Source organism: Schistocerca gregaria, chromosome 8 (genome assembly GCF_023897955.1).
Source record: "Schistocerca gregaria isolate iqSchGreg1 chromosome 8, iqSchGreg1.2, whole genome shotgun sequence".
Classification (NCBI taxonomy): domain Eukaryota; kingdom Metazoa; phylum Arthropoda; class Insecta; order Orthoptera; family Acrididae; genus Schistocerca; species Schistocerca gregaria.
This window is the reverse complement of record NC_064927.1, coordinates 427,893,408-427,911,798: the sequence shown is the minus strand read 5'-3', so window position 1 is coordinate 427,911,798 and position 18,391 is coordinate 427,893,408. Positions and strand designations below refer to the sequence as shown.

Sequence of the window (18,391 nt, the reverse complement as noted above, 5' to 3'; positions counted from 1 at the left end):
TAGGCGCTTCAGTCTGGAACCGTGCGACCGCTACGGTCGCAGGTTCGAATCCTGCCTCGGGCATGGATGTATGTGATGTTCTTAGGTTAAACAGGTTTAAGTAGTTCTAAGTCCAGGGGACCGATGATCTCTGATGTTAAGTCCCATAGTACTCAGAGGACTATTTTACGATCTATAGTCTTCACTGTTTATTCTCTCTAAGATACTAATCAGTCTTTGATAATATTTCTTTCCTAGCTTCCGTCAGTCTCAGCCAAATGCTTCATTTGAAGTTTGAGTGAGCTGTAATTCTCAATGTATTCAGTCCCCAACTACTTAGTTTCCTACGCATTTTAATTAAAAGTCCATAACCAATAAATTTTGATAAACCACACCCACCCGTGAAAATCTTTTGAAGTGTAAAATATGTCTCCAAACTGATAAGACGTGAAAAAACTGGTAGAACTTGACTTCGAGGCAGTTCAGTTGGAATTATGAGGAAATGTAAAAACACGTGGGGAATTACTGATCCCACCTCCTTCTTAAAAACAGGCCATGGAAAGCCAAACCCACATTTAAAGATGGGGATAAGGCTTTTGACACTATTCGAAAATCTGAAAGTAGCAGAAATCAAACACAAGTAGAGAAAGAGTAGTAATAGTAGTTTTATTCTTTTATGGAGCACACGTACAAGGATGCTGGACATGCCACGAATTACGATTTAAGAATTATACGTATATACTATGAAGCGCCAAAGAAACTGGTATTGGCATGTGTATTCAAATACAGATATATATGTAAACAAGGCTGTTCCAACCGAGCTCCAGGGAGCCGAAGCGCTCACTGCGGCAGCTCGGAGCCCACGTGGAGGGGGAAAGCGAACTCACTGCCCCCTGGCCGCATGCAGCCGCAACTGACGAAATAATCCGTGTTCAATGAAAGCCATGACTAGCCGCGGGAGCCCTGTACCTCTATTGGAGGATACCTTTCTATTCATCGTCAGCAGTGTCTTGTATCTCATAAAGTATGTAATTCTGCGAAGAGGTACAACATACAACGATATTGTACACGTCTTCAAGCAGCGCTCTACCATCAGGTAGAAGGCGTTACACGCAGAGAACTGGTAGCCAGGCTTAAGACCCACATACCAGGAGACATAAGTTTAAAAATGGTTTCGTAAGACGGAGGGTATCAAAACATTCAACACAGTTCGTCTTCGTTTATAATTTTCAGGTGAATGAGAGCGAAGAAAACACTACTGAATCTGCAATTCGAGCAAGTTACAGGGTCACTCACATCATAGCGACGAGTGGCAAGCAGTTTTCGGTGGGACCACTATTAGAATCGTGCATGGTAGCAGTTGCAGAATGTTTGTTTCCAAGGGAGGTGCAGGCAATTGAAAGGGTTTGCCTGTCGAAGCAAACAATGTCTCGTCCAATCCTGGACATGGCAGCGGATTTAGAGACACAGCTCAGGAAAAAGGCGGAGAGCGTTGTTGCATTTTCGCTAGCGCTTGACATATATACTGACATATCGGACTGTGCTCAGCTTGCAGTCTTTGTGCGTGGTGTCGACATGGAGCTGCAAGTAACTGAAGAACTCTTGGATGTGGTACCACTCGATTACAACGAAACAGGACGTGACATTTTTGAAGCAATTTGTGAATCAGTGAACAATATGAATTTGCCGTGGGATAAGCTCCATTCTGTAGCGACAAACGGTGCACCACAAATGATCGGGCGTCACCAAGGTTTTTCCTCTCGTTTGAAAAATAAAGTCAGGGACGATTTCGGGAAAGACATTTTGACTCTTCATTGTTTTATTCACCAAGCGGCTCTGTGAGCTGAAACAGCAAAGCTAGGTGGCGTAATGAAAGATGTCGTGAAGTGTGTGAATTTTGTGCGTCATCACGGTATGAATCATTGCCAATTCAAAGGATTCCTGAAAGATATGGAAGCGGAGTATGGAGATATACCTTACTACAGTACAGTTCGTTGGCTGAGTCGGGGAAAATTTCTTGATGTTTTCTTTATCATTCGTCCGGAAATATCCTTTTTTCTCGAAATGAAAGGGGAAGGAATGCGCTGTCTGAAAGATATAAAATAGATATCAGACCTGGTGTTTCTAGCTGACATAACTATGCATCTTAATAATTTAAATCTGTCATTGCAGGGCAAAGGGCAGTTAAACGTTGACATGCACGACCAGATCAAAGCGTTCATGGAAAAGTTACGTTTATTTGAGAGCCAGATGAGTAATGGACATTAAACGTTCTTCAGTCGTCTTGCTTCTTTAAAACTACCTGAAGGTAATACTTTCGGCGATTATCAAGCAAAGTTAAAGCAGCTCATCAGGTCGTTTGAAACACGATTCCGAGACCTCACTAGTTTGGAAATGGAAGTTAAGGTGTTCAGCACTCCTTTCTCAGTTTCCCCCTATGTCTTGTCGTCGTCACTTCAATTGGAGATTATTGATTTGCAAAATTCAACTTTGTTGAAAGAGAGGTACTACAAAACGTTGGATTTGTCACGATGGTATCGTTCATTACACCAAAAAACATGTCCCAAGCTTCACAACAATGACTCTTAGATCATGTGCATGTTTGGATCTATGTATTTTTGTGAGCAGCTTTTCTCAGCAATGAAAAGAGTAAAAAGTAAGGAACGATCGTTTCTTCAGGATGCAACAATGAAGATCATCCTCCACATTAACGCTGCGAACACTTTGATGCCTGATATTTCCGATCTTGTAATGAAAAGAAAATGTCAAGCTACAGAGACCCAATAAATTTAGTATGCAATTTCTTGTACAATAGTTGTTTCTTATATATTTCCTGAACATCATATTTCCTGGTGTAGCGTGTCACCACGTCTCAGCAGCTAAGAGTATGAGGTTGTCGACCTTGTAAGACGCAGCTGGCACATCAAAACGCTTGCCTTGCCGCCTGCCTCAGCCAGCCGTGCCACGTGCCGGCGTGCCGGCCCACTCGAATGGTCACAGCGAGCGACACGGCTCCCTGGAGCAGGGAGCGCTCCGCGGCTCACAACGGAGCCGACGAGCTGGAACAGACTGATGTAAACAGTCAGAATATGGCGCCGCGGTAAGCAGCGCCTATATAAGACAATAAGTGTCTGGCGCAGTTTTACATCGGTTACTGCTGCTAGAATGACAGGTTATCAAGACTTAAGTGAGTTTGAACGTGTTGCTACAGTCGGCGCATGAGCGATAGGACACAGCATCTCCGAGGTAGCGATGAAGTGGAGATTTTCCCTTACGACCATTTCACAATTCTACCGTGAATATCAGGAATCTGGTAAAACATCAAATCCCCGAAGTCGCTGCGACCGGAAAAAGGTCCTGCAATAACGGGAAAACGGCGACTGAAGAGAATCTTTCAACGTGACAGAAGTGCAACCCTTCCACAAATTGTTGCAGATTTGAATGCTGTGCCATAAACAAGTGTCAGCGTGCAAACCATTCAACGAAACATAATCGATATGGGCTTTCGGAGCCGAAGGCCGACTTGTGTACTCTTGTGACTGCACGACACAAAGCTTTACGCCTCGCCAGTGCCCGTCAACATCAACAATGGAATGTTGTTGACTGGGAACATGTTGCCTGGTCGAAAGAGTATTGAGCTATTAACTTGGACCCTGCATGTCAGCTGGGGGCTGTTCAAGCTGGTGGAGGCTCCATAATGGAATGCAGCGTGTGCAATTGGAATGATATGGGACTCCTCATACGTCTAGAAACGACTCTGACAGGTGACATGTACGTAATCATCCTGTCTGGTCATCTGCAGCCATTCATGTCCATTGTGCATTCCGACGGACTTGGGCTACTCCAGCAAGACAATGCGACACCCAACACGCCCATATTTGCTACAGAGTGGCTCCAAGAACACTTCCGCTGGCCACCAAACTCCCCAGACATGACCATTATTGAGCATATCTGGAATGCCTACAATATGGTGTTCAGAAGAGATCTCCACCCCCTTGTAGTCTTACGGATTTATGGATAACCCTGCAGGATTCTTGGTGTTAGTTCTCTGCGTCAGACATTAGTGGATTCCATGCAACGTCCTGTTGCGGCACTTCTGCAGTCTCGCGTGGGCCCTACACGATATTAGGCAGGTGTTCCTTTGGCTCTTCCCTTAAAATTACCACGGCACACCACGAATTTATACTAGTGTCAGTCGTAGGTAGTTATGCTAGCATGTAGGATTATAGCTTCCAACTTCATTAGGAGAGTTCAACAAGCTTTCTTACTGAAACTAAATGATGCGTAGTGTACAAATCCCATTGATGCATTATTGGTAACTCTATAAATATGTCCGTTGGACTTTGAAATCAGAAATAGATGAGTCTTGTATTGTTTAGTGGAAGACAGCATAATGTAAGTACAGAGAATACTTCGAACTGAGCCAAACGAATAAGTTAATAGCGGATAGCGTTTTACAGTTGTGACAGAATGAATGGGACACATCAGACTCTGTCAAGAAATAGTATGAATTTCTTCCTATCATCAGGGAGAGACTAAAACTAAGATTTCTGGCCTATAGAACAGACTGATATGTTACCTGGTCTGTCATAGCCTGCATCTACACATCTGTTCAAAACATAGATGAATGGTAGTTGCACCTGCGGTAGTGTGGGCGCAAAATAGCACACATTGCAGGGTTGTGCACACTATATAGGTGTAATGGGGTAATGGCTGGCAAGAATTAAGGATACGGCATCGCAATAGGGCACTGTGGAATGGGTCAACCTGACGATTCTAGGAAGACCTGCAGCTACAGTGTCCAGAAAAGTCAACGAAGACTGCACAGGGCAGCGCGGTTTCATCCAGACAAGACAGCATTCTCTACACATGGAGAGAAGGTAATTGTGGCCGGCGACAACCGAATGAAACGGTTTTCAGGAATGAGCAAGCTTTTACGGAAATGGGTATTTAAAGAAGTTACAGTGAATGGTGTAACAGATCGTCACTGTGGAAATACTGCTTACCCGTTGTCCTACACCCAACGAGTCCATTCGATAATGGCTGTTTACAGTGGTAGGTTTTCGGCTGATCCAGTAGCCGAAACAAAGTGCCGTGACCCACTTCTCAGCCCCTTAAGCATAGTCTACCCTTTAGCCGCAGGTAGTAACCGGTACTGCATATTCAAAACGCGAAGCACTGACAACAGTATTCGGGCGACTCTTCGCTGAGGTTACCAACGTTCGTGGGTTACGTAACACGTCACTCGCAAGTACAGGCTATCATGTAAGGCTCGACCCCCGTGATTCATTTGGCAGTCATTTCTGAAGTGCGGCTCCCGAATGAAGGCCTGGAGTTCATTAGTAGAGAGAGGTTTCAGTTTGAGTCTTCGAGTGGGTCCACAGCCGACCACGACAGCTCTTCGAGAGTGTCTACAAGAGGATAGAGACTCACCGTAAAACTGCATTTCATCTCTGACAGGACTGTTATGTACAACCGTGCCTTTGCGTTCTTGTAATAAAAAATGTCTTTCGATCACTGTGCTGTAATCATTTCGGCACCGATGTTACTGGAAGGCGTGCGTGATGTGAAGGTGACTCATATGAAGATAGAAGTAGCGCCTCAGTGCCACTCGCATCAGCGGCATCGTGATGAAGTAGAGACATCAATATGGATATATCAGAATGTTCCCTATGAAGTGGGTATAAATTGTATCAGTTTCCCTTATAGGAACAGAAATTCCCAACATTGATACTAGTAGCTGCATAATTTAATGAGGTCATAGAGTTTTGTAGTGTTAAAAAGTAGGTTTTTTTTCGCTTTACCTGGTTTTTTGGTTGTAGTACTAGTTCTCTTTTCTAGTATTGTTTAAAAATCAGACTTTTGTGTCTTTGTTGTATTGTAAGCACCAGATAGGAATTGTGGATGTATTTTTTTCTGCACGAAAATTAACAATTTTTGGGCACTTTTAGCATTCCATATAACAGACTAATCGTGAAGATAAAATCATTAGTAAATAAGTACCGATAATGTAAAAAATACGCCATAACCATATGTATGTAAGATTTATTTTATTCATTTTTTTCTGTCCTATGTTGCAGCTCGCGTCTCATGAACAGCTCTCGGCTTTAATTATATTGTTTATGTCGACCTGTAGCTATCAGAAAGTTTTCTTATTCTAGCTCCGACACCTGGCGAGGAGGCAAATAGAGTGAGACGGTCTGAGGGACACTGCACGCCCAACACGACGTTCAAGAAGGACTGCAACACGTGCTCCTGCAACAGGGACGGCACAGCGGCCGTCTGCACGCTCAAAGCCTGCCTCTCGCGCTCCAAGAGGGGTGAGTCACTGTCTCACTGGGGCGTCTCGACAGCGAATGAGGTTGCGCAGGTCTTACCTCTACACTCTTCGAAACGCTACCAAGGGCGATGCAATTTATTCAAGACAGTAATCATGAATTTTTTCATCCACCATGAACCTGAAGAGGCCCACTGCTCATTTTCTAACTATTTTTTGTTCAGTTCCCTTCAAAGCAGTATCTTAGGAGTTGTATGCAACACTTTCAGCTACACTACTGGAGATTACATTTGCTACACCAAGAAGAAGTGCAGATGATCAACGGGTATTCATTAAAAAATATATATTATAACAGAACTGACTGTGATTACAATTTTGCGCAATGTGGGTGAATAGATCCTGAGCAATCAGTAGCCAGAACAACCACATCTGGTCGTAATAACGGCCATGATACGCCTGGGCATTGAGTCAAACAGAGCTTGGATGGCGTGTACAGGTACAGCTGCCCATGCAGCTTCAACACGATACCACAGTTCATCAAGAGTAGTGACTGGCGTATTGTGACGAGCCAGTTGCACGGCCACCATTGACCAGACCTTTACAATTGGTGAGAGATCTGGAGAACATGCTGGCCAGGGCAGCAGTCGAACATTTTCTCTATCCAGAAAGGCCCGTACAGGACCTTCAACATGCCGTCGTGCATTATCCTGCTGAAATGTATGGTTTCGCAGGGGTCGAATGAAGGGTAGAGCCACTGGTCATAACACATCTGAAATGTAACGTCCACTGTTCAAAGTGCCGTCAATGCGAACAAGAGGTGACCGAGACGTATAACCAATGGCACCCCATACTATCACGCCAGGTGATATGCCAGTATGGCGATGGCGAATACACGCTTCCAATGTACGTTCACCGCGATGTCGCCAAACACGGATGCGACCACCATGATGCTGTAAGCAGACCCTGGATTCATCGGAGAAAATGACGTTTTGCCATTCGTGCAAACAGGTTCGTCGTTGAGTACACCATCGCAGGCGCTCCTGTCTGTGATGCAGCGTCAAGTGTAACCGCAGCCATGGTCTCCGAGCTGATAGTCCATGCTGCTGCAAACGTCGTCGAACTGTTCGTGCAGATGGTTGTTGTCTTGCAAACGTCCCCATCTGTTGACTCAGGGATCGAGACGTGGCTGCACTATCCGTTACAGCAATGCGGCTTAGATGCCTGTCATCTCGACTGCTAGTGATACGAGGCCGTTGGGATCCAGCACGACGTACCTTTATCAAAGTCGGAAACGTGATGGTACGCAATTTCTCCTCCTTACACGAGGCATCACTACAACGTTTCACTAGGCAACGCCGGTCAACTGCTGTTTGTGTATGAAAAATCGGTTGGAAACTTTCCTCATGTCAGCATGTTGTAGGTGTCGCCACCGGCGCCAACCTTGTGTGAATGCTCTGAAAAGCTAATCATTTGCGTATCACAGCATCTTTTTCCTGTCGGTTACATTTCACGTCTGCAGTACGTCATCTTTGTCGTGTAGCAATTTTAATGGCCAGTAGTGCATTTACCCATTCTTGGAAGCAGTGTTACAAGTCGTCTGGTTGAATCGTGTTCAGATTTCGTTACGATTTCACTTGAATCTCTTGTACGGAGTCAACTCTCAACTTCAGTTTCGTTTCCAGGAAGACTAGAAATCGAATTGGGTAGATCAGGCTGGTAGGGGTTGGTATGAGACAGTTGTCATGGCTTTTTTCCGGTCACTCCTTCACAGTAAGCAAATTGTTTTTGATCTACCATCTCTATGCCGTTTGCTTCTAAAACTCTACTCAAAACATCTTAGAAGATCTTCACTGTGGCTCATTGACTGACCACAAGGAAGAAATTCCTTAATGCCAAATGTATGCATGTAAAAAAAATAGTAGCATCGACTTCATTTTGCTAGGACTATGGCACGCTTTTTTGGGCAATGGAGAGGATGGTGTCTTTGTTTCATGGCATAACCACATTTTTGTGCATCATCGGCAGCTATGACCCTGTGCCGGAAATCTCGACCACCTCGAACACTTGCTCGTAGTTCACACCTAAAACCAAGAGCCTCATTCTTCAGCGTTGAAAAGAGGACGAACAAACGTCATTGCAGTTCTTCAGTTTAATTCATCAGCTCGAATCTGTTGACATGTACTGTTTATAATTCCAACTATTTCACAAATGTTACTTACGGATTGTTTGCACTCCGTCCCTGTAGGTCAGTCACTTTAAACACTACTGTTTACCGAGTTGTATATGATGACCGTTCACCCTCGACGTTATCATCCTCCACAGACTCCCGACTATCTTCAAATCGCTTAATCCACTGAAATGTATTTGCTTGGCTCGAATCTTGATTACTAAAAGCCTCTCTTAGCACACGCTGGGTATCAGCTCAGTTCTGCGGAACTTAAAAGGAAAATTAATGCGCATCATTTTTTCCTTCAAGTCAGCCAATTCGAAATTCGCTGAAACCGTACGATACAGTGTTAAGGAATCAGGAACAAACATCACACCGATGCACACACAATGATGCCGCGTGACAGACTAGCATTTGAAACCACAACTAGAGCCACCTAGCGGCGATTGTATATGCTCAGTACCGAAATTTTCGGAAATTTTGGGAAGCACCTTTTTCGTGAAAAGCCAGTGTATACTGCTAGATTCCTACAAGAGTATTGGTTAATCGAGTATTCTGCATAGCCTTATTTGGGTTACTGTCCCCGAGAGTTCTCGATGTTTTATTGACATGCGCCAATGTATTTGCCTGATAGCAGTGACACTGTCCTGTGTTGTATTACTCTCTGCCATTTCTTTTAGTAGATATAAATCTTCTGTACTTAAGCTGCTGATTCTAGTACCACATTCGAAAGCTTACACTCATTTCTCTATGTACAATTGGCAGCCGCGACCGCATGCTTTGGAAACATCAGAGTAGAGCAGAACACTGTAGAAGAAGGTAAATAGAGACCTGTCAAAAGCAGAGCACGTGGACACCCGGGCAGTCAGATACATGCCGCAGATAGGAGAAATAAGTCTGAGTCTGGGAATGTGGAAATATTTGGGAACCATGCTTTTCTCCATCAACACGGTTTGTTAGGTCGTACTGGAGGAAGGCAACACAATATGGCGAACTATTACTTTCAAGAAATACAGAACTACACTTCCGAAAGATCATACACAACAACCAGGAGTACCAAAATGATCGCGGTGCTGAAAGGAGTACATTGTTGCCGTGTGGTGCTATTATTATAGAAGTTACGTTTTTGTAAATGTATAATCCTGGCAAATATTTGGAAACAGATACCTGCTTAATTTGTTGAGATATCTATACAAACAGTATAACAAATGACAGCTGAAAATATTTTGATATGTAACATGTGTAGTTATGTTAGACTTAGTCATTATTCATGTAATAAAACGCAAATCATTTTAATTGCGCTCCTAAGGTTTAAAACATAACCTCACTACAATAAAACGCAGAGGTTTATATCCCACGGCCCGAGCCATGGCACTTTCTTCCATCTGCTCTTCAAATCGATACCCTCTAAACATTCATGGTGGTGTCTGTTTGTTCTATATGGTGTCTCCCTACCACTTTCGCGCAACGACGCTCTGAGAGTGTTTTTTAGGGAATTAACTAGTTTGAACCTTGGACCTGTTGCTGGTAAGGAGACGCCAGACCACACATGACATGTAGAATTCAGAAGAGTTCAGTGAGACTAGCGATGATATAACCAAATACTTAATGATCTCAGCGTCAGCTCCACTGCACTCCCTGTAAAAGAATCTTAATACTAACTAAATATAGTGGAAAGGGTTCAAGGCTTTCCTATTTTTAGTTAGCTGGTAAAATAACGAAGAAAAAAGCAGTTAAGTTTACCATTGATAATTTTATTCTACTCTTTAAACATCGTTTATAAATTGCAATAATGATAAAGGAAATGTTTCAATACAGGATGGTAAAAACCAACTGCGCTCAACAAAAATGTGAACGAATATTCCCTGAGTGGTTTTTCCAAGTTCTACAATTGATCGAAGGATGACCAATGCCATTTCACATCTACAATCTATGTTTAAATTAAGTTTCACAAAAGAGAAAACTATCAAAATGGTCTGCAGTGACCCTCAATTATCTTTAATTACTTATCTAACTTGTCGTAAATTACAGTGGCTGATGTGGCTTCTCAATAACTATATAAAAGAAAAATTATCGCATTTCAGATTTTTACTTCAAGTGGCAAATGTGAACACCATGAGTTTTAATTAACGATCGACACTAGTATTACGCGAAAAGGGGTGTAACAGATGAGTCTTCTGCAGTTCTGAGTGAAGCCTTATGCGCTCAAAAATGCGGGATCGCGTGCGTTCATTACCTTGTCGGTGTTAAGGCAGCGTCAGGGCGGCAGTGGCCGGCGCACCAGCCATCCAGCCCGCCGTCTCCGAACCAACCCCCTCTTAACTTCTCCTTACTACAATTTACCGAAGTTAGTTTAAAAAACTATCTGGCTATGTTTTCATCTGACCAATCAGGGTCTCAATGTTAACCTTAAGCTCCGCCTACAAAAATTCTGTCTATCCAATGAGAAACGTTATACTTTTCGTGGTAGGGCAATGTTTCTTAAAATTTGCAACGTAACAGAGACGCTAAAAAGTCTCACGCTAAAACATGCGAGTGGTAGTGTCCTTTTAGCGTTATCGTGAGATCTATACTGTTCTTCTGGAGGGCTCTATCTTTTAACATGGGCTGGAGGATTGTCCTAATGTTACAGACACGCGAAAAAGTCTCACGCTAAAACTTGCGGGTGGTAGTGGCCCTTTTTGTGTTATTGTAAGATCTATACAGCTTTTCTGGAGGGCTCTAGCTTTTAACATGGGCTGGGGGTTGTCCTTGATGTACCTGAGACGCGAAAAAGCCTCACGCTAAAACGTGCGGGTTGTGTAGTCGTACAGGTAGTCTGGCGGCGTGGGTGTCCAGCCCCTCCCTTATCGTAGGGCCTTCTAGCTTAACACGGTTCTGCTCTCGGCTTCTGTTCTCGTTTCTCCCCTCGGAACTGCGTCTGCCTCACGGTGGGAAGGTACGACATGCATTTAGGCATTCTTGTGTTAGTCTGTGGTATTCCATGTGCTCACTCGTTACTTGTATTACTTTGGTTAATTTAATGTCACGATTTATTCGGAGCTATGTGACATACTAGTAGATTTGCTTATTATGTCAGGGTTTTCATGGAAGGTGTTGGATTTACCTGACACCTTACAACCCTCACTCTCGTTTCGTCCACTATCTATCACCTGATGGACCGTGTTAATTCGTAGTCTTACCCAGACGCACGGATAACATCACAGCCCATCATCCTGTGATCCACTTCCTAGATAACTAACATGTTTACGGAGGTGACAGTAGAACTTTTGGTTTGGTCACCACATTGGTGCGGGCGTGGAGGGGCCCCCTCTCTAATACCATAAACTGTGTCTTAAAGTAAATATATGACAGTCTTAATAGATCATAACCACTTAACCATCACTTACATGTTATGTAACTCAAATAATTATTCATATATTGTTTAACATACGATGTCGCAAGGTCTCGGAAGAGCCAGACAAGAGAGGCGCTTCTCTCAGAATCTGTAACTATGCTCTAAATGTAATTAAAATTGAATGGTGGTCTATTTTGTTAAATTGGTACTTTAAATGGAAGAGAGGGGCGAAAAAGGAAGTATACATGGCAAAGACTGTGGCAGCTGAACGCACTGGGTCACATGATTGTAATTGCTAGCTCCGAGAGGAACATCTGTTAGTCGGGAGCGTCAATGTTCAGGTCGGACTCAAAGAAATTTTGGCGAGTTCGGTGACTGTTAATATTAACATATACGAAGGAAGCTTCGAACTTAGTTTTCGCTTCAGTACTCGGTTTGGACGTTTGGATTGTGGGGCGCTCAACAGTGCGGTCATCAGCGCCCTTACAAAGTTCCAATTTTTTCACAGTCCAATCTTGCAACTGTCACGAATGATGATGCGAGGAGGAAATGATGAGGACAACACAAATACCCAGTCCCTGGGCAGAGAAAATCCCGAGCCCGGCCACGAATAGAATCCGGTACCCTGTGATCCAGAGGCAGCAATGGTAGCCACGAACTGCTTACCACTCCTATTTTCATTCTCTGCTTTCATATGGCATCATATTTTGGGGTAACTCATCATTGAGTAAAAGAGTGTTCATTGCACAAAAGCGTGTAATCAGAATAATTGCTGGAGCTCATCCAAGATCATCCTGCAGACACTTCTTTAAGTGTCTGCAGGAGATCTTCACCTTAGCCTCACAATATATATACTCACTTATGATATTTGTTATTAACAATCCGAACGAATTCAAAAGTAATAGCAGTGTACATGGCTACAACACTAGGAGAAAGGATGATCTTCACTACTCAAGGTTAAACCTAACTTTGGCTCACAGGGGGATAAATTATGCTACCACAAAGTCTATGGTCACTTACCTAATAGCATCAAAAGTCTGACAGATAGCCATATAGCATTTAAAAGGAAATTAAAAGAATTTCTTAATGGCAACTCCTTCTACGCATTAGATAAATTTTTGGATATAGTAAGTGGGTCATTTCCCCAATCCACACCAAAAAAATAAATTATAAATATTAACTCTCATGTAATATTTTGTGCAATGTAATATCTTGTATAGACACTTTTATTAACCTGACACGTTCCACATCATTGCGGAGTGTCGTACTTATGTCGTACTTATGACCTATGGAACAAATACTAATCGAATCTAATCTACAGCCATCCAGAAATTATATTAATCAATGTATTTCTTTAACTGAAAAAAAACAACAGAAGGCTTTCACGTAATATATATTACGGGTCAGTATACACCGCAGCAGTATTAAAGGATCACTTTTCGGAACACCATAATTGTCCCCCATTCTGACGTATAATTTTGAAATTTTGGATCAAAGGTGCCTAAAACCTTCCAGTGTAATGACGCTAAAGTGTAACGACATGCGATGCACCGTCGGACTCCATGATGCTGCAAAAGGCGAAACACATTCCAAAAAAGACTAGATCTCAGAAGTTTATGTGACGTGCACAGTGGGTTAATGATGTCATAGTGGCACCAAATTACACCACAAATTTTTTCAACGCCACCGCGGACGTGTCAAACGATGAGAAGCCAGTCACAGCTCTTCACACCGAGATTTAACCCCTTCTTTTGACATCTCTGCGATGGAGATCAGAACTGCTACACCCAGCGTTGGAATTGCGATGTTTTCTTATGGGTGGCTAAGATAAACATTCCAGACTCGTCGCCGCTCAGAATTATAAAAATATATCTTTACAGAGAAAACCGGAAAAGTATCCCTACGTGTCTGCAGGTAGGCAACCATTTCACAAACCTCTGAGACCACTTGCCTACCTGAAGGCGCCTACAAGTATTGTGGAGATTTTCTCTGTAAAGTCACATTTTTAAAAATCTAATAAATGTTGGCTATTGACGCGCCAAGGTATCTGAGACGAACCCTTTGCCTTTTATTCATGCATGTGTTAGTATCAGATCGGCCGTTCACCACGAGAAAGGACGGCGTGAAACAGGAGCACTAAAACAGCGTAAGGACTCTTTGCTGCTTCAGATCATGTTCAAATGTCATCGAATGGATCTGAATGGTCCCATGGTTGCACCCCATAAACCAGAGCAAAATTGCGGTCGCACTACACTCCAAACGGGTTAGATCACTTTCAGTGGGCTGTAGCCCCGTGATGTCCGTCGAGAATGGTTGAATCGCCCAAAAGGTTTCAACAGTGCCAAAAGTTGCCAAGAACGTCATCCTTTAGCATCGTTGCACTGCGAAATGTCGATTTCGACTGTGAAATGTGCGAGAATCTACGTTCCAATGAAAGAGGCAGCTTCAATGACGCCCTTTATGTTACTAGCTGAGGCCTTTTCGTTTCACTTCAGAGCAGCGGTGTGTCTGAAATCTTTGCCTGGAACACACACAAGAAAATCGCGTGAATTCACCGCTGGGCATTACGGTCCTGACGCCCATCACGCAGGCATCAAAAAAGTGTGTGAAATGTCGATACGAGGGCCGTGAATAGCTTCCTATCGTGAGACATCCACGATGATGTTGTGTGGATTAGTAGCGGCATTTGATGACACAGTGACGTCGTTAACCAACTTTACACGTCAAGAGAACTGTTGTGCCCTGGCCTTTACTCAGCATGTGTTGACACCTTGCTGTTTGCAGCGTCATCGAGCCAGTTGATGACGTCACAAGGCGCCACGCTTTTACATCATTACACAGGAAGTCTGGAGGCACCTTTGAACCAAATTTCGGAGTTATGCAGCGGAATGAGAGACAATTAATTTTATTGCGCAGGGTAATTTAGTATGGAAAGGTAGTTAGTTAGTTACGTGTTCCATTGATCAGTAGCACGGAAAGGCCGTTATGATGTGGAACGTGTCAAATGCACAAGACATGCGCACAGGAAACATTATAGTGTTATACCTAAATATTTCTATTATTTATCCCGTTCACTTAAATGGCACAAAATGCATATATTATATCTCGAGATTTATTTACTCATATTCAAGAATTCATCAATGGTGTAGAAGGAGTTGTGAAGGAGGTATGATTCCAATTTATTTTTCAACTATTACTGCTGTCTCCAGACATGTTATTTCACCTGGTAATTTATCAAAATGTTTTATAGCCTCATATTTTACCCCTTTCTGTGCCAAAGATAGGTTAATTAAAGAATAGTGTAGGTCTTTCTTTTTTCTGGTATTGTAATCATGAATGTCGCTATGATTTTAAACTGGTCCATCTTGTTGAGAAAAAATTTCATTACTGAGTAAATGTACTGTGAAGTAGTTGCAAGAATTCCTAACCTTTTAAACACATGCCTACAACATGTGCGACTATGAACCCCATACATTATTCTAACTTCTTTCTTCTCAGCCGTAAATACCTTTTGCCTAAGTGATGAGTTGCCCAAGAATATTATTGCATATGACATCAGAGAGTGGAAGTATGCAAAGTATGTTAGCTTACTAATCTCTAAATCCTCAAAATTGGCAATTATTCTGACTGCAGTAGTTGCTGAACCTAGTCGCTTTAGGAGATCCAAAATATGAATTTTCCAGTTAAGATTCTCATCTATATGTACACCCAAAAACTTAGTATGCTCTACCCTGGCTACTGACTTCTTTTGATGTGTTATATTTATTGAAGGAATTATACTTTTTGCAGCAGAAAATTGGATGTACTGCGCTTTTTCAAAATTCAGAGGAAGCCCATTCGCAGAAAACCAATTAATAACTTTGCCAACAACCTTTGTATCATTTTCTATCGGACTTTCTTTTACTGGATTAATAATTATGCTTGTGTCATCAGCAAACAGTGTCAGTTTAGCATCTTGTTTCACAAAAGAAGGGAGGTCATTCACATATATGAAGAATAGGAGGGGACCCATGATCGAACCCTGTGGAACACTTAATGTAATTTCACCCCAGTTAGACGAAGTGGCAAACTCCTTTCAATCACTTGAAGCATATACAGAAGTTTTTTGCTTCCTGTTGTTGCTTGTTGAATGTTGTGGATTATAATGATAAATAGTCCCATACTCGGGCAATGAGTGCAGCAGACTAGATGCAGAAATCCTGCACAGCTCCTCAGGCCTAGATGAGCTGGTTAGCCGTTCCCTTCCTCCGACCTGTTATGAAGAATCAAATGTGTATCGGTGTGTTGTGGATGATTTGCATAAGTGCTTATGCTTGTAGTGTTAGGTTTGTGTTGTTATTGATGAAGGGAAGGGAGAGGGCTATGCCCGGTGCCGCCGTATAGCCAGGTCCTCTCGGAGAGCACCAAGGGGCCCGCCAAGTTTAACGTCCCCACCTGACGTGCCATCACTTCGTGAAACACTGCGGAGAAGTTTGGAATTTAATCCAGCACTTTGGCGCAAAGACTGGTGATCAGGGACTTTATAGTACCACCTCTCCTCCCCTTGCCTGCCAAACACTGGCAGCGAAAGTTTCATCCCCCACCAGGATTGTAACCAGCTTACCTCCTAGTGAGCGCCACCACACAGGCGCGGGTTAGCGCCCTGGGGTATGGAGGGAGGTGACTATGTGGTGCAGAGAGTGTTAAAAAAGTATTCCATATTTTCAGAGGTGATAGTAGAGACTGAAACAAGAGAAAGATGCCCAGTAAACATGGGCTCTGAAATGGACTAGGAGTAGCTCTTTGATTAGTAACCAAATGTCCTCTGTCCCAGGTTCGAAACCCACCACCGCTTAAATTTTGATTAATAGTTAGCTTGGTGGCCGAAGACATCCGGCATAAGAAGTCACCCTCATTCTTGTCAAAGAGGGTGGAAGAGTGGACAGAGCTTCGAGGCACTCTCTTGTCCTTGTGGTGGGAAACTACCCTTAAAGGTGGCAGAATAAGCAATGACCAACGGCATAAGGGTGCAGGAGACAAGGGAAACCACTGCGTTAAAGACACACAACGCATATCCACAGAACATGTGGCCTGTAATTAAAAAACTATCATGATGATCTCTGCATTGGCAGAAGATTCCGGAGTAGTCCCCCATTCGGGTCTCCCGGAAGGGACCGGCAAGGAAGACGTGACAATGAGAAAAAGACTGAATAACCGACCCAAGGATAACGTTCTACGAGTCGAGGCATGCAATGACAGAAGTTTAAATTTGGTAGGGAAGTTAGAAGACCTGATAGAAAGAAGACAAGAATTTCTGGTCAGATGTGTAATATTAACAGCAGCAGAAAGTGGTATAACGGGAATGCGATTCGCTATAAATAGGGAGGTAGGCCAGAGAGTATATCGCAGTAAATAGTTAAGTGATAGCATTGTTCTTATCAGAATCGACAGCAACCCAACACCGACATCGGTAGTTTAGCTATACATTCCGGGGTCGCAAGCTGAAGATGAGGAGACAGAGAAGGTATATGAAGATATTGAAAGGATAATACAGTACGTAAAGGTAGATGAAACTCTAATAGTCATGGGGGACCGGAACGCAGTTGTAGGGGAAGGAACAGAAGAAAAGATTACTGGTTAATATGAACTTGGAGCAATCGATGAGAGAGGAGAAAGACTAATTGAGTTCTGTAGTAAATTTCAACTAGTTATAGCCAATATGCTTCGAGCAGCACACGAGGAGGAGGTATACTTGCAAAAGGCCGTATCATACCCGAAGATTTCAGATTACATCACGGTCAGGCAGAGATTCCGAAATTAGATACTGGATTGTAAAGCGTACCAAGGAGCGGATATAGCATCAGATCACAATGTAGTAGTGATGAAGAGTAGGCTGAAGTTTAAGAGACTTGTCAGGAAGAATCAATGGGCAAAGAAGTGGAATACAGAAGTACTAAGAGTTGACGAGATACGTTTGAAGTTCTCTAAAGCAATAGACACGGCAATGAGGAATGGTTCATGCAGTAGGAATGGACATCTCTAAAAAGGGCACTTGCAGAAGATGGAAAGGAAAACATAGGTACAAAGAAGGTAACCGCGAAGAAACCATGGGTATCAGAAGAAATACACTAAACAGCCAAAGAAACTGGTACACCTGCCTAATATCGTGTAGGGCTCCCGCGAGCACGCAGAAGTGCCGTAACGCGACGTGGCATGGACTCGACTCATGTCTAAAGTCTGGAGGGAATTCATACCATGAACCCTGCAGGACTGTCCATAAATCTGTGAGAGTACGAAGCGGGTGGAGATCTCTTCTTAACAGCACACTGCAAGGCATCACAGATATGCTCAATAACAATCATATCTGAGGAGTCAGATGGCCATCGGAAACGCTTAAACTCAGAAGTGTGTACCTGGAGCCACTCTACAGCAATTCCGGACTTGTACGGTGTCACATTGTCCTGCCGGAATTGAACAAGTCCGTCTGAATGCACAATGGGCATGAATGGGTGCATATAATCAGACGGGATGATTAAGTACGTGTTACCTGTCAGAATCGTATCTAGACGTATCAGGGGTCCCATATCACCCCACCTTCACACGCTCCACACCATTACAGAGCCTCCAACAACTTGAACAGTCCCCTGCAGAC

General features: G+C 43.2%; 1 protein-coding gene across 1 annotated transcript in view; it reads left to right on the top strand.

Annotated features, from left to right (window-relative positions):
• LOC126284335 (protease inhibitors-like) overlaps positions 1-18,391 on the top strand; it is a 47,446-nt gene that overhangs the window by 23,766 nt on the left and 5,289 nt on the right. Inside the window, exon 3 of the mRNA XM_049983185.1 lies at positions 6,141-6,299. Within this exon, the coding sequence (XP_049839142.1) occupies positions 6,141-6,299 (159 nt within the window). The remainder of the gene's footprint in view (positions 1-6,140; positions 6,300-18,391) is intronic.